The sequence below is a fragment of the Dreissena polymorpha genome, chromosome 1, assembly GCF_020536995.1.
Source record: "Dreissena polymorpha isolate Duluth1 chromosome 1, UMN_Dpol_1.0, whole genome shotgun sequence".
Classification (NCBI taxonomy): domain Eukaryota; kingdom Metazoa; phylum Mollusca; class Bivalvia; order Myida; family Dreissenidae; genus Dreissena; species Dreissena polymorpha.
The window spans coordinates 42,665,358-42,681,200 of NC_068355.1; the positions used below are offsets into that span (position 1 = coordinate 42,665,358).

At 33.8% G+C, this 15,843-nt stretch overlaps 1 protein-coding gene and 1 long non-coding RNA gene across 2 annotated transcripts; both read right to left on the bottom strand.

Annotated features, from left to right (window-relative positions):
• Positions 1-1,141: 1,141 nt before the first annotated feature.
• LOC127878150 (uncharacterized) lies at positions 1,142-5,564 on the bottom strand. Its single transcript, XM_052424597.1, has 2 exons — positions 4,791-5,564; positions 1,142-4,311 (listed from the first exon to the last, which is right to left on the bottom strand). Exons 1-2 carry the CDS (start codon positions 5,515-5,517, stop codon positions 3,956-3,958), a joined length of 1,083 nt encoding a protein of 360 aa, XP_052280557.1. The 5' UTR covers positions 5,518-5,564; the 3' UTR covers positions 1,142-3,955.
• A 6-nt stretch (positions 5,565-5,570) lies between these two features.
• Positions 5,571-14,574, bottom strand: LOC127878229 (uncharacterized). Its single transcript, XR_008048788.1, has 3 exons — positions 14,503-14,574; positions 6,675-7,024; positions 5,571-5,734 (listed from the first exon to the last, which is right to left on the bottom strand). It is a non-coding gene; the product is annotated as an uncharacterized LOC127878229 (long non-coding RNA).
• Between the last annotated feature and the right edge of the window lie 1,269 nt (positions 14,575-15,843).

Consider the following 15,843-nt stretch of genomic DNA (forward strand, 5'->3'; position numbering starts at 1 on the left):
TCATTCGACTTTCGATAGAGTTTTTGATAAGTGTTTGGACCTGCGGAATACTGTGAACCTGTAACTGTATATATGCTTCAACTCATGGACCACCTCTTTTTATGCACAAATGTGTTTACGGGTTTTAATTTTAGATTTTCTTATCTGTTTTGTGAATTACGATCATCCATTTTTCATGTTTATAACAGACAGGCAGCCGAGAATGAACAGAGAGGCAGCATTTTGACAGAGAGGCCATCGATATGCATCTACACCGTGAGTAGATGGTTCGTTCATTAAAATATTTGTGACGGTGGAGTAGAGGATTTACGCGTTAATGTCAGTACATGAATCATTTAATTTCAGGCTAAAAATATTTATTTTTTTTCTTAAATTTGGTTTGGTTGAGAATTTAATACAAAGCTCGTTAAAACCAATACATTTATTATTAGAATTATGGCATGTTTCATTCTTTGTAAGACTCAAAGACTTTTCCTTAGAAGACTAAGATATACGTTGAATTTCTTTTTTTCATAATCACAAGTGGAGTTTGTGAGAATCCTGCATAAAACTATGAGAGATTGTTAATCAATGGCATTTTCCTCCTTTTTTCAAAATCTCACCCCTGTAGACAATTAAAAGTATATTAAATTGGTGTTCAAAAGTTGAACTTCATGTCCGGTGACTGTAAGGAATATTAAATACGTTCAAAGAGCGAACAACTGCAGTGCCTTCAGCGCTTTGATTAACCTATATAAGCGATCCTCGTAGTTTCCCAAAATACAACAACAACAGAACTTTCCAATTTATTCAATCGTTTCGCGTCGCACGACGGTTTATACTTTTCAGGTTTTCAAATCGTCAAAACATGCATATAATGGATATTTAAGAGCATGGTAAATGGTCAGTATCACTATTTCCTCCAAAACATCATAACAAAAACGAAAATTTGCGAATCTGAAACAACTTTTTTAAATTTTGTCAATTTACCAAAACGTTGGACGGCCCCTTTAACAAGCACATTCTACACGAACTAAAAAAAACGTGTTTTTTTAATATTTTCAAATTGTTTTATTGTAACAGGCTTATGATTTTTTCTTTCCCTAACCACCTGTTATCCCAGGTTAAACTGCACTAGTAGTATAATAAAACATAAAACAAATGCAATTATACGCAGTTTATTTGGAAGTACAAGTCAAATACTAAACTCTAGAAAACACATCAACAGACTAAATGTTTTAACTGACTAACTGGATAAGAGAACTGAATAAATATTAAAATACACTAATAGACCAGGGCTTGTTTTAATTGACTTTTTAGAATAATAAAACTAACTAAATACTAGAATCTAAACCAATAAAATAAAATGTCTTACTGACTTGTTCCCTTGAACGTGGGCAGGAGCTGCATTGAGTGTTCGTGTGAGAAAAAAGCGAAGTGGCATAAAAATCACATGGTTATATACCTTAACAGGCATTTACACAATGGGGGCCCTGCGCTTACTTGAACTAAGTTACAATAATAAAAGGTTTAATGCATTAGGTTCACACAAACAAAAAGAGATGTATGGGCCTCCTCCTATTTATGTAAGTATTCACCATGAAGTCCATGAGGAATAAATGGTCAGCACATTAAGTACACTAGTAAAGACCGGTTAAAGGATAAAATAAGACTGGACAATTGATTGTATAATAGACTTCTTAATGTATAATAATCATTCCTGCTACATTATTGACATTGTTCATAGTAATGTTTTTGAACAAAAGCATAATGGAGCAGCAGACAAAATGTTTTCAAGCTTCATAAGAAACAATATCAATGATCTCACCCTTTGCAAAATAAAACATACACAATTATATACAAACTATAAATTAAATACATTTAATTATCAGAATTCCAAGCACGCGCAAAGAAATATTTTTTCTGTGTGTGAAAATCACATGTTTTATCAAAGAACGTCACATGCAAAAAATATGTAAAAAACAATTTCTAAAGCCTGATTAATTTCTAGAACAATTAATACAATCGTCACAAAATTGTGATTCATGTCTCTGTGTAGACCGACACTAGATCTGTATCGAACAAACTTGAAATTTTGCAAGTTCATGTTCTAAATTACTGTAACAAATGCATTTATAAAAGCAAACACTGTTTCATTTTAAGTATGAGAATAAAAAAAAGAAAAGTATGAACATGAAAAAAAAATCACAATGAAAATAAGCACATTAATTCCTTGAAGAGCAATTTATTAAATCAACGTTGTTCTTAAAGTAAAGCGTTTAATTTCAATGAGTGTGGTTATTAGTGAATACAACAACAACAACCACAACACAACAACAACACACAGATACTGAAGTGTTTCCTATTGAACCACACTTTGGTGGTGTCAACCTTTAATTGGTGTTCAACTCCGTTACATTTGAAGCGCACTTTGCTGTCAATCAGACCATGGAATCGAACACCATGCATTTTATTCTATGTTGACTTTAAGTGATCGTACAATAAAAGAGATAATATTCCCTTTCATTAGTTTCCTGTTGTATCCTTATCATAATCTTCCTCACTATCACCATCATCAGCCGTACAACATAACCATCATCATTAACATGAACAACAACTACCAAAACCATCGTCCCAACCATCATGTTCTTTTATCATTATCAATAACAGCAACACCATTATTCCATCACCACCGTTATCCCCATCGCCTTCGTCATCAAAATGTTCCCTTCATAAATACCTAATCCGTCATCATATTATTATCATATCATCCTGATTATCCACATATAAAACACTATGTTTACAGCACAATTATACGAGCATAAAGCTAACTGTAAAATCAATAATTCAGTTACCAGACATGAGAATCTTTGATGATGATGTTGAATTATGACAACGAAGATGATCATTATGACATCAACTATGATTATTATGATGGATCTAATGAAATGAGGATGTTTTCGGAACAACATATATATTTACCACTGTAACGCACTGTGGTAACTCTTTGGTTTGGCAGACCGAAGCTGGGTTTATACCAAAGATCGGTTCTACAGTACCCTTTGTTTACACAATAGCCAACAGCAGCAGTACCTTCAGCGCTTTGATTACATATGTATTCAGAGTCAGGATTCGTAGATAAAAAATAACGTGACTATATTTACTAGCATATAGAGCAAGACACTTTGCCAGTATTCAGATACTTTTTCCATTGGTTATATGCGCAATGTAGCACATTATCAAATGTATCACTAATCACACATCAAATGTCTCATTAGGCATACTATTATGTTTTAATATTTCCGTACTTGAAGTATATATTGACTGAGATAACTTACAAAGCGTAGTTATTTTTCAAATGATTGCAAAACATTCAAATACATATGCAACTCAGAAATATATAAATATAAAATAGAACATTGAACACGATAAATACGTTTAAATGTTAATTAATATGTCAACAACAATATCAAAAGTAAAAGCATCAGTAGCATACGTATGAAATGCCTTTTTTTCCAAATTAAATCGCGATATGACAGAACGGAGTAATGAACCGAACTCGGAAAACAGAACTACCATGGGAGATGCACAAGAATTAAATTGTGCAAGACATATTTCCTAATGATTGCGATCATTTCTATTGACCAAGTTGAAAATTGATGGAGAGGGTGTGGGGATTTCGAGTTTGCTGCGATATCAGCAAAGAAACAGTACTTTAGAAGAATATTACACAATACCCTAATACTAAAAAATACATTATATCACGTGTTACGTTATCGAATATGAGTGATTGATCTTAAAAACAGTTGAATTTACTGTTTAAGCGTTTTAGTCAGTAGAAACATATATAATACAAATAAAATGACGTGTTTATCGTATACAGAAGCTACGAAGATCATTTGAGTTTATTTAAAAAAAACAGTCGTGTTCACGCAAAACATGGCTTTGCATAACAAGTTCACAATAGTATTTGTTTTTAAAACATCAATACATCGCCATTATACATTCCAACAATAATATGGCCTGTTATTTTGCTAATGCAGACACTTGTTGGGCGGATGACATATTTTCCCTTTAGGAAATCTGCGCGTCTTTGTATCCCATCTTTGTCTACCTCGATGATAGTATTGGAAAAGATTCCACATACCAGTACTTTGCCCGAGTCTGTAACTAGGACGCCTGGCGTAGAAGGTAGGAGTATTCCCAATTGTAGTGCAGGGTCACCAAGTATTGATAACACCGCGCCATCCCTGGTAAGTGTTACCAGCTGATCACAGGCACTGTTTACTACATATATCCTGTGGCCGTCTGAACTAACTGCACACGCTGTAACTGCATTAAATAAGCACACTACTATGAAAATAATTTTTAAATTGTTATATATGCATATATTCAAACTTTCGATATACATAAACGCGTATTGTGAGTAAGGTTTTATTACTCGGCTCGGAGAGCTTTCAAAACTATATATATATATATATATATATATATATATATATATATATATATATATATATATATATATATATATATATATATATATATATATATAAAGATATAATTCTAACACATACACCTATAGAGTCGCGGCCGCATTTTCATGTCTATCTTTACATAGAAAAAACTTTCTACGAGTTAAAATTAAAAACACATTATCTTCAATTGTAAAAGCATATTGAAGATGTGAACGTTTGCACGATTTTTGACATCAAGTGGTAAACATTTGCATGCTTGTCATGATGGATTGTCATCATGAACATGGAAGGATTTGAAAGAAAATGTTAAAACAATAATTTAATAATACACTATACCTGTCTGGATGTTTGAGTTATCTTCATAAATCTTTATTTTGTTTTGAAAGTTCATATTATAGCGAAACAGTTCTGCTCCTGATGTTATGTAGAAAAAGCATTCGTTACATGCAATGCCAATCAGTCTGTGTTGGAGCTCCTCAGTCCGTTCCAATATTAACCCACCATTGATTGCTTGCACTAATAGGACTACGTTTTTGGACACACTATCACCCACAGCTATTGCCACCTGATTTGAGTTCACACGGCACATTGACCACGGATAATTAGGTAAGCCATACTTGTTTACAACTGTGTAGCTTTTATTCAGTAACGTAACTTTTTTGTTGCTAAAATCTGTAACAATCAGTTCCCCATTAGCTGTCTCGCAAATTCCTGATATTGAACATGGAAAGGAATTACCCCGGATTTCCACTGTGTGCTTTGGTATACAATTACCTTTACTAACCATTCCCAAACCTGGAAATGATGACAATGTTTGATCAATCGCTGTATACATTTCAACGTCTAGTGTTGTTCCATTGCGAAATGTTGCTTCCCGAAGAAAAGACTCTGTGGTAGCGAGGTGGTCGACACACTTTGTGTAAAGTAAATAAGACATGACTTCAGTCTTGTTTCCTGTATTTTGTATCTCCGATTGCAGATCTTGCATCTGTTCATTAAGCTTTTTACACTCGTCAATTTTAGTCTGAATGTAAGACTTTACTGTAGTGACTAAGGTATTCATTTCTGTCAATGTTTTTTTTTCGAGCTCATCTAAATGAGCATTGATTTGTGTTCTCTTATAGGATTGCTGCATGTTTAGTAAATTCTTGTTTTGTTCTTTCGTATTTTGATTCAATTCATTTTGCAATCTTGCCAAGTGTTTTGACAATTGATGAAAGTCTTCATTCTTGCACAGCTCTTTCAGTTTGTCAGCGATCAAAACAACATTCCTACATTTCCTGAAAAAGATGTATAATTTAGCTTAAACAATAAGATTGCCATCATGAACCTAGATTTCTAAACACAGTAACGTCTAACATGTGGTTACAGCGAATACATTGTGCTCATGAAATCTATTTTAGACCTTTGATTAATGGATGTAAAAATGGGCATTAAAAATAAACTTGAATTGGACCCCTACTTACTGTTGCATACCAAACATTTGTGAGATTTGTATTTTGTAATACGGGTTTATTCAACATGTGGCCCCGGATGTGTAGCCAATTTTGATATCAGGGGCATGATTTAAACCATCTCTATAGAGGACTACTATACGATGGTATATACCATATACTACACATCTATACCTTCTTGCTGCGGGGAGGACTATTACTTTTAATGTTTAACACGTGATCGAGGGCCTGGCGAGATTTTACCTCAGGGACATGATTTGATAACACTTCTAAAAGACAAACTTGATGACATGATATTCCAAATATTACTCCACTTGGCCCTGTTATTACTGGGGCGTGGACAGTTTTCATCCAAGATTGAGTTATCTAACATTGCGTTCCAAATTATTCAGTGGAACTGTTTTCATAGTTGTGCACGAGATGACGTTGACCTTCATCTCATCAATTGAAGACGCAAACAAGGTGAAGTCTCAGTTATGGCATGTATGGTTGAACTTGCACCGCAATAAGTAATTTTGTTTTTGAGTTGAGGTTTGAAACAATAATTGGCATTGGCATTACACTCGATCCCTAAACGATGTGTTTGTGATCTAAACACAATTATGTCGCTAAGAATTTGTTAGATGTAACACCACTAATAAAACCCATTCGGTGCTTAACAGTTTATGACATTACAACTTTATTTTGACGAAGCCGAATAAAACATGGAATAATTTAAACACGGTGCATTTAATATTGACGCTGTTGTTAATATTTAAATACTTACTGGTGATCGTAAATATGACAGACGGTACACAACATCTGGCTATGGTTCTCACAATATACTCTAAATTTCTCACCATTATGTCTTTGACATACTTCTAGCTTATTTGATGCTGTCTTGGCCACAGGCCACTTGTTCATGTCCTTTCTCCCCCAACGTACATGTTTACTATAAAGCTGATCATGCAATCCAGCACATGGATTACAATAAAACTTTGAACATTTCTCACAATAGAACTGAGCCTCCCTGTTAATATCTTTTTCTTCGCAAGTGTCACAACATAATTCGTATTCTACGTCTGATCCTCTATGTAACGAAGATTCAAAACCGGACGCCATCTTACTGGTGTTCTCCTATAAATTAAAAGAACAAACACAAATGTGTCTCATATCAATCATCCGGTATTGTGTGAACTATGGAAGGGAATATCTGCCAGTACATGCATGCTGTTAAATGACATTCTTATTTTAATACAGACCATGCATGCTGTTAAAAGACATTCTTAATGTAACAACTGGTATATGCTTTATGATACATGGCAGTTGCATTTTGCATAGTTACATTTGCTGTGCAAACATTTCATCTTCTTTGCCACATATTGATAACTTTATAATCACTTCATATATATATTTATTTCGTGTGTGTTATTGACAACTGTAGTTAAACTTTCGGAATTTGTATTAATGCTATTCCTGACGGCATTCTGCGTTTGGCTATGTTGGTACTGAATTTAACTAGCTGCTAATATCTTTGTGGATCTAAAGTACTATTTAAGTCGATTGCTATTGCGTCTCTAATTCAGAATTAGTCTTCGTTTCTGCATACACCGCCATTGTAAATATTTCACGTTGCAAAAAGGGGAACCAGTATTAAAAATCCCAAATTCTAGCGCAAACTATTATTGACGGGAGATCACTCTAAACATCAAAATCAGACCTCAGATATCAATCGTGATACATGGACTATCTTCGTAATCCTCCGTAAGATAGGCGGTGTGCGAGTTAAAAACTTCCCCGTCTACATCGTGTCTATTGTTTTGACGGACATTATTTAAATCCCACTCTCAACATCATATTGTTTAAATCGATTTGATAAAAAAATGATGTCGAGGTAAAATTTACTTTTTATGATATATTTACGTTACAACAAGAACTAAAAAGGTTAACATGTCTCTGTTGTAACATGTCTACAGTAGCTCATTGGGTTTGATTTGGTTTCAATTGTATTGTATACATCGCGTCAGCAGTTGTCTGTTACGTGTAGTTCAGTTAAAGTGCGATCCTCTCATTGGTGAAGAGGAAGACCCTTATCACTTTATACAACTAGATTAATTACATGGGTAGACCGGTGGTCCATAGAATTGCCTCTGTCTCGGGATACGAAAGTTTTTGGTTCAAATCCCGTGATGAGCGGAACAACCTTTTTGTCTCTGCTTACTGCCAATCCCTTTTATCGAGTATTTAAGGCAGCTATGTAGCAAAGTCTGCGCAAAGCACATATACTTATGGTTTACTTCTGGGCTACATACCAGTTCAGATCTAGTTGGATGGGAAACACTGAAGCGGTGTCTGAACAACCCACAGCCTAGACCGGAATTTGATCCTTGAATATTTGAAAGCGGGGTACCACTGGACCACTATGAATCAATCCACATCCGATACAAGTAGGGCCTACTGGTTAGGTATCAAGGTGGCAGAACAGATATTGATTAGTATTAGTTTGGATAATTTATGTCACAATTGATAAATTCGCTGACTAATTATATGAAATAGCATTATTTATGGCTAATTCTTGATTCTTAATAAGTATGCAAACTGTCAAGTAGCACACCTTATACCCTTCTGGTTCCAATAATGTGGAGTATGGTCAGTTGATTTGATATTTTAGACTGAACAAAATGAGGAAATATATCACATGTTTAAATTTGAACAAGTTCATAAGTGAGTAAATCAGTCTAGTACTGTTCTTTGTCCCTTCAACGTGACTAAAAGACTTTGAAGAGATGAATAAATTAGTCATGTTCTCGCGTAAGTGTGTATGCCATCAAAACCCCACATATCTGCTGTGTTTTCACAGGTTTGGGCTCTGACCACTGTTGCTTGCCAAGGTTCTAAACATGCGTTCAGGGCGATGATAATCTTCTGAAATGTTAAATCAATGTCATGGGGTCATTTAGTGGGCTCCAACCCACAATGACTACAATGGTAGATTCGGGACATCCATTTTGACCAAGGTGAGTGCATATCGTGTATGTGTGTTTGTTTAAAACGTTTATGAGGTTTTGTCATGACAAAGCGGCATTGTGTGAGGATCTCTAGTCATCTAAGTAAGCATTCAATATACCACTGCAAAAGCAGAACATCCGCATCCAGCTATTCATGTAAAAAAATAATAATGTTAAAATGCATATATCGACAAGCCCTAAATAATTTTACAAACGATTCCTCTACTATAAGTGCATCTGATTTTGAATTTTCTTGTAGTTTTTTTTGTTTATTGTCCCTTAAATAGTTTTATTATGGCGAAGAATCCACATTTCAAACAAATTATAAACAATATATACCAGCATGCTATCTTTGAAAATGTGTTCACAAAAATATGTCATAAGGAGAAATTTACTTCAGAAGCTCGTGCAAAAATGGGTCTTAGGACATATCAGCGCAGTGCTTCTGATATGCCTCTGCTATCCGTACACTCTGACAGGGAGTCAAATGTCCGCTTATAAGACCACAAAACCTTGCGTGACTTTATGGCAGACAGGTAGGCAATTGCGCAGGCTGGTCTGCAGCTTCGCTGATCGCATCTATTCTTAGACCCATTTCACACGACACGGCTCATAATTATTTATGTTCAACATTGTAGGACCTGTGTCTTGCTCAAAAGTGACGGCAGTACAGTCACCGACACCACACGGGCCCTTTTCTCATCAGATTTACCGCACAATAACTTATCACGTGTTTGGTGGAAAATACTTCTCGCCCGCTTTTAAATAATTGCAGGATTAGAACAAGCAGAAGACATTATAAATAACATCATTATGTACTATTGTTATGTCCTAAATGTAAATACTAAAACTCATGTAAATGCACTAATGAACGTTTATAAGAAAAATTGTAAATGAATGTTCTTTGATTCAAGAAATTTGAAAATTGAATTTAAATTCAATTTTTATATAGATTATTTCAATATTTTTTATACTTAAGGTAATGATTTAGAAAAAACAACAACCTTTTCTTAAATATAACTTAAAATATTGTTGTTGATATTATGGGATATGTTTATTTGTTATAACAAGCTTTTGTTCAGCCAGAAATGTGTTGAGATAAAATAATATTTCGATCTAATTTTCACACAATAGAAAGGGTGTTTCAGCCAAACAGACATCTGACTGCATCACCGGTTGTTACATCAGTATGAGGTCTTTTATGTAACGAAAATATTTTGAAGGAGTCGAAGAGGTACCGTAATTTTGTATCTTGATGACTAAAAACGTTCATTTTAAGACAGGGCCCTCTACAATTCAAAAGTCAACATAATGTTTCCATGCTAGATTTAGTTTTGAAACAGCATTTTAAATACTTGTACCTCCTAAAAGATGCAAATGGGGGGTGTTGTTTATGGTAGTTGTTGTTGAATTTTATATGCATTGCTATGGACGGAATAGTGAGAACTGTATGTGCTTCTTTAGTATGGTATTGTTTATAATCAATTCCAATTTAAATCATCATCTAGTGTGTATAGCCTTTACATGAGATGCAAATTGTGTTGTTGTTTTGGAAACATAATTTGCATCTTGTTGTATATAATGAATAAATCTTTTTTATTTGAACAATTGTGAGATTTTCAATAAATTGCAAACCACTATTGCTGCCCTTCATTGGATATATTCCTTAAGTTAAGGTGCATTGCTTAAACTCCTACTCCTAGTGTATCCCACGCATACTGCTTATGACTAGACATTTGCAATTTTACCATGATCATAAAATTGTTTTCAAAACAATATCTACACTGGGGCATTATAAGTTAAACACGTACATATACATGTGAGATTGCACTTCTGTCTTGTTATATGTAAATGCCTGCATGCACAATTGATAAACTGATTAATAGTTGTTAATTACATATATTTTATCGTGGTTTAATAATTCGTGTAAAATAAATGCTATCAAACCACAAAGAAACTCATATTTGTCATTTTCTTTGCACAACTTTTTTACACTTGTTAGCATCTTTCATGTAAAGAAGTAATACATGTAAAACATGTTTTGTAGCAAACTATATTGTTGCTAGTGTTAACCTATTACTTATTAAAGACATAGAATAAGTGTGGAAAAACACATAACCTCTTTAAATGCTAGAATTCATGACCCTGTTTTAACAAAGATCTTATGACACTGTTTCGTTATGAATAAATATTTAGCTTACAACAAATAGACATTTATAATCAGTATGGTCCTAAAATAAAAGGCATATAAATATTGAAAGAAAATAAATAAAATTTACTCTCGTTCTTGGAAAAAGAAAAAAAGATTTTGACCTTATAATAATTGGTGTGTGAGTCTACCCACATGACTTACATATGCAGTATTAGTTTCGTTCCGGTCCATTGATTTTGGCGAACTTATCGGCCTTAGACTTAGACAAAGAAGCTTAATTACGATTATCCGTATCTCCTGTCATTATTTGTTTATCGCAAATTATTAACGTCAGCATTTTTAGACCTACAACCTCCTGTGTCAGGTGCTTCCATTCGCTTCTTCTCTTTCCTTGGCCAATCAAAAGACGTGTTACATCTACCATCGATAGATGAGGCATTCAGGCTCACAAGTGGTAATTGACTGTTCGGGGATGTGTGTACAAGGCGATAAGAAAACATTGCCTAGGGGCTTATCTCTAAGTTACTTAAAATAGACCTTAATCACAAACCAAATAACAACCCAACGCTCGAAATGGGTATTATAATCGTACGCAATTGACCCTATTAAAAAGTACACTTTACCTGAATAAATACAGTGGAAAATACGTTCGAAACGACGCGGTTGAGCATTGTTTTGGAGATATATCAGATGGGGTAATCACGTGATAGTAAAGATGGCGACGTCCATACCGAGACAGTTATTATTCGCCGTTTTAACCCTTTATTACTTCTGTTTATTTTTTAAATGACCATCAATTTCCAGCTATTTCAGTAAAAAGGCAATAAGCGTTTATTTCGTACTCAAATTCGCTTTATATCTCGACTTTCCCCGCAAATTTGCTTAGTGGAAACCTAATTAGGTCATCCCGCTAAGAAATTTCGCACCGAGTAAAGTCGAGATATAGAGCGAATATTACTATGAAATAAAAGGAAATAACTGTCTTCCTAATATGGCTGAAAAGTGAGCGGAATACATTATAACAATACAAGTAATAAAGGGTATAAAACGACGAAAAATACCTGCCTTGGCATGGAATTCGCCATCTTGTCTGTCACGTGAGTATCCCCTCTGTATATAATACAACACCGTTCTTAATGTTAACCTTTTACGAAAACTACCCAAAACTATAGAAAACTCTGGTTCCCCGTCTTATATAAATTCAGTATTACAAATACATTCGTTTTCATGCATTCGGCATTCGGCTTAATTCATGTGAGCTGCTGCCTTGTGCTTATTCATTTCGCTTAGTAGAACTTACAATCGATATGCCTTTTCTAGCATTACAAAGTATTGAAATGATTATAGTTCAGCAACAAGAAGATAGTCACATTAACATTTTTGCAAGAATACATGATTAATATACATCGAGTAAACATTAAAACGAAGTATGCAAGCAATATTACACTAACTGATAGAAACAAGCATAAAGACGCAAGGAAGACGCAGTTATTTTGTAACAAATACAACAAAGCAAAATGCAATTGTCAGTTAGCATCATGCATGTAATCGCGGATATTCCCAATTGTAATATCTCAACATGGAGTTGTCATAAAGTAAACTACAAATGTCATTAAACAATATGTAATTGTCATTTGGCAACATGAATTGACTGGCGGACATTCCCTTCCACAGTGAACGAGAAGGCATATAAATATAATACTGTAAAGATGCTGCATTTTCAAGAATATTATTGTTAATACATTTTAAAACAAATTCTCAATTTCGTATGAATATTACATTTCTCATTTACATGGATGAAATGTTTTCTATTGTACACACAAACAGTATATCCATTGTCCGAATTGTAAACCATTTTTTCGATGATGTTCTGGTACCACCTTCAGATGTACCGAGACGATTCATTTGATTAAATAACTGCTAATACGAAGTAAATAAGGCACAAAAGAACCTGCTGAAAACACAGGTGGTTAGCGTGTGGCTATGATATTAATTAGTGAAAACATCATTTTGAATGATAAATAATCATATTATAACGAAAAATTAACTTTTCTGAAAAAAAATATTTCACTATCAAATATATATATAACAAGGTATGCAACTCAAAATCACCCCATAACGGGGTGCATCGCTTTGAACAGCCATATCTTCATCAATTGTGCAGCGATTTTCACGATCTCGGTCTTATTCAACGCAGAAATGAATTTCCTTTCTGGAAATGTATATGTCTTGCAATATTTTTACAAATGCTGGGTCAACTTTTAAGAAATAACACGATACACAACACGCATGACCCAGTTGACAGTGATCATGCTGTCTTTAAGACTGAAATCTTCACGGAGTAAAGGGCAACTTCCCTATAAAGTTCATGTAGTTCGATACCATAATTCAATAAAACGTATGAAAAAACATTATTACCGTTCTTGTCGTAACATTCTGCATCAAGACTAACTGTCCAGCGCCGTTTGAAACCTTTGTTTACATACATTTCAACTAACTGACATTTTAAACATACGAGTGATTTCATTGGTCCAATGCGGAGGTGTGTCTTTACAACTGGAGATTTCATTCATAAAGAATACATGATCACTGTCAACTGGGTCATGCGTGTTGTGTATCGTGTTATTTCTTAAAAGTTGACCCAGCATTTGTAAAAATATTGCAAGACATATACATTTCCAGAAAGGAAATTCATTTCTGCGTTGAATAAGACCGAGATCGTGAAAATCGCTGCACAATTGATGAAGATATGGCTGTTCAAAGCGATGCACCCCGTTATGGGGTGATTTTGAGTTGCATACCTTGTTATATATATATTTGATAGTGAAATATTTTTTTTCAGAAAAGTTAATTTTTCGTTATAATATGATTATTTATCATTCAAAATGATGTTTTCACTAATTAATATCATAGCCACACGCTAACCACCTGTGGCTGAAAAAGGGTCACTTTCAGTTCATTAACAGCCTTAAATTCATGCAGTTAACTGCGATTTAATTGCAGAAAAAAGAAAAATTCTAAAAATGTGTATATATGATTTGGTGAAGATCTGATGAATATTGCTTAAAATGAAAAAAAATACTTGAAACTAATTGCTTTAAGAATGTTATGGACAATTGAATTACTCGTTAACAAAAAACCGTTCAAATACAATAATTCATTTCGTCATTCAAAGCTTAGAAAAACATCAATATTTCGAAGACTATAATTTTTCTACAATAAGATAGGCCTACCCGCAATTGAAGTAGGTTTTTGTCTGAGAAGAGGAAATTTAATAGAGATCGTTTTTCCAAGCATCACCTAGCGTATAAAACTAAACCCCGTGATAAAGCGTAAATTTTATACTGAATGAACGCAATTTTTGCTGATTGGAAACTAAAACTTGTTTTTTCTACAGATGTTTAAATATGTATTATGTTTTACACAAAATACGTCTATGTTGAATTAAAGTTTACCTGTCTACCTCTATTCCTATGCTACACCGAATCGGAAATATTCTTCGTTTACGTGAGGTAACGTATTCCTCAGTGCAAATATAGATTGTGAAGTGGATAGTCTGGTTACCTTCTGCACATATAAAGATACTAAGCCAAAACGTTTTGAGAACTGATAATTAACGAGTCTTAGAAAAGCTAAACAAAGCTCATGTTTTTGTACCGAGGGAATATCTTATCTGTATTCGACTAACAACTGATATTCTATATAATCTATCATTTTTATCATAATTTACGGTCTTTTAAAATTGCACAAATGTCAGATATATTGTGAACATTTATTTATTTCGGTGAGTTATCGAATTATTGTTTACGAATGGGTAAATAACAAAATACATATTCTATTACCACGAGTGAAGTAAACCATTAATAATTGGATAAAAGTAAACAAATTTTCAGTTTTTATATTTTAGATAAACTTTAAAAAAAAATACCCTAGACAAGCTTACTCTTCAAATGTGTGTGTACTCTGACGTCATAAATGAGCAAAATATTATTTTGAAAAGCATTCTTGTGGGAACAAGAAATAATGTTTGGGTCGCTGTACCTGTATGTTGATATTGTTATGGATTTGTAGTAAATGAATGTGTGTGGTTATTCTTCAAGCATTAACATTTCTCAACTATAGTAATGGCGACTGGAAGTGCGAAGATTTATTGAAAATATTGCCCTTTTTTTTTATATTTTTACGGCATTGATTGTTTTTTTCTGATTGCATTTGTTGAAAAAAAAAATTGCGTCATGAAACACAAACAAATGCCGTCTTTGTTCTGCGAGTGACAGCAAACTGCTTAGGTAAAGCTTTATGTATTCCTCGGCGGTTCTTTTAAATGGTTTATCAAAAGTGATATAAACGCCTGTTCAGAAGTTACGAAACCATTATATATGACGGAAACGAACTAATGACAATTGGAAATAGGCGCCAAAAACCTTACATCCACCAACGTATGGACAATGAGTTTGAACAAGATCCGATGCAGAATAAACCATGCATGACGCAAAGTCCTTAAGTTTTTTGTTTTATGAAAAGTGTCAATAATTATGGTTCCCTGTTCTGATTGGACACTTAATTTAAATGCCTGGACTTGGATGTTATTTACTAACTGTGAAAATGGATTTGATAAAAGGTATGCTCTGAATTGGAACCAGACAAATGTTTGAATGTAATTTATTCAGATTATACCTGCGCAGATAATTGTGTACTATAGCTATCTCGTTTACATGCAATATCTTCGTGAAAGAGCGCTAGTAAACAGATACGAAATTTGTTATCTGAGAGGTTTGAAAACTATTAGATAATCT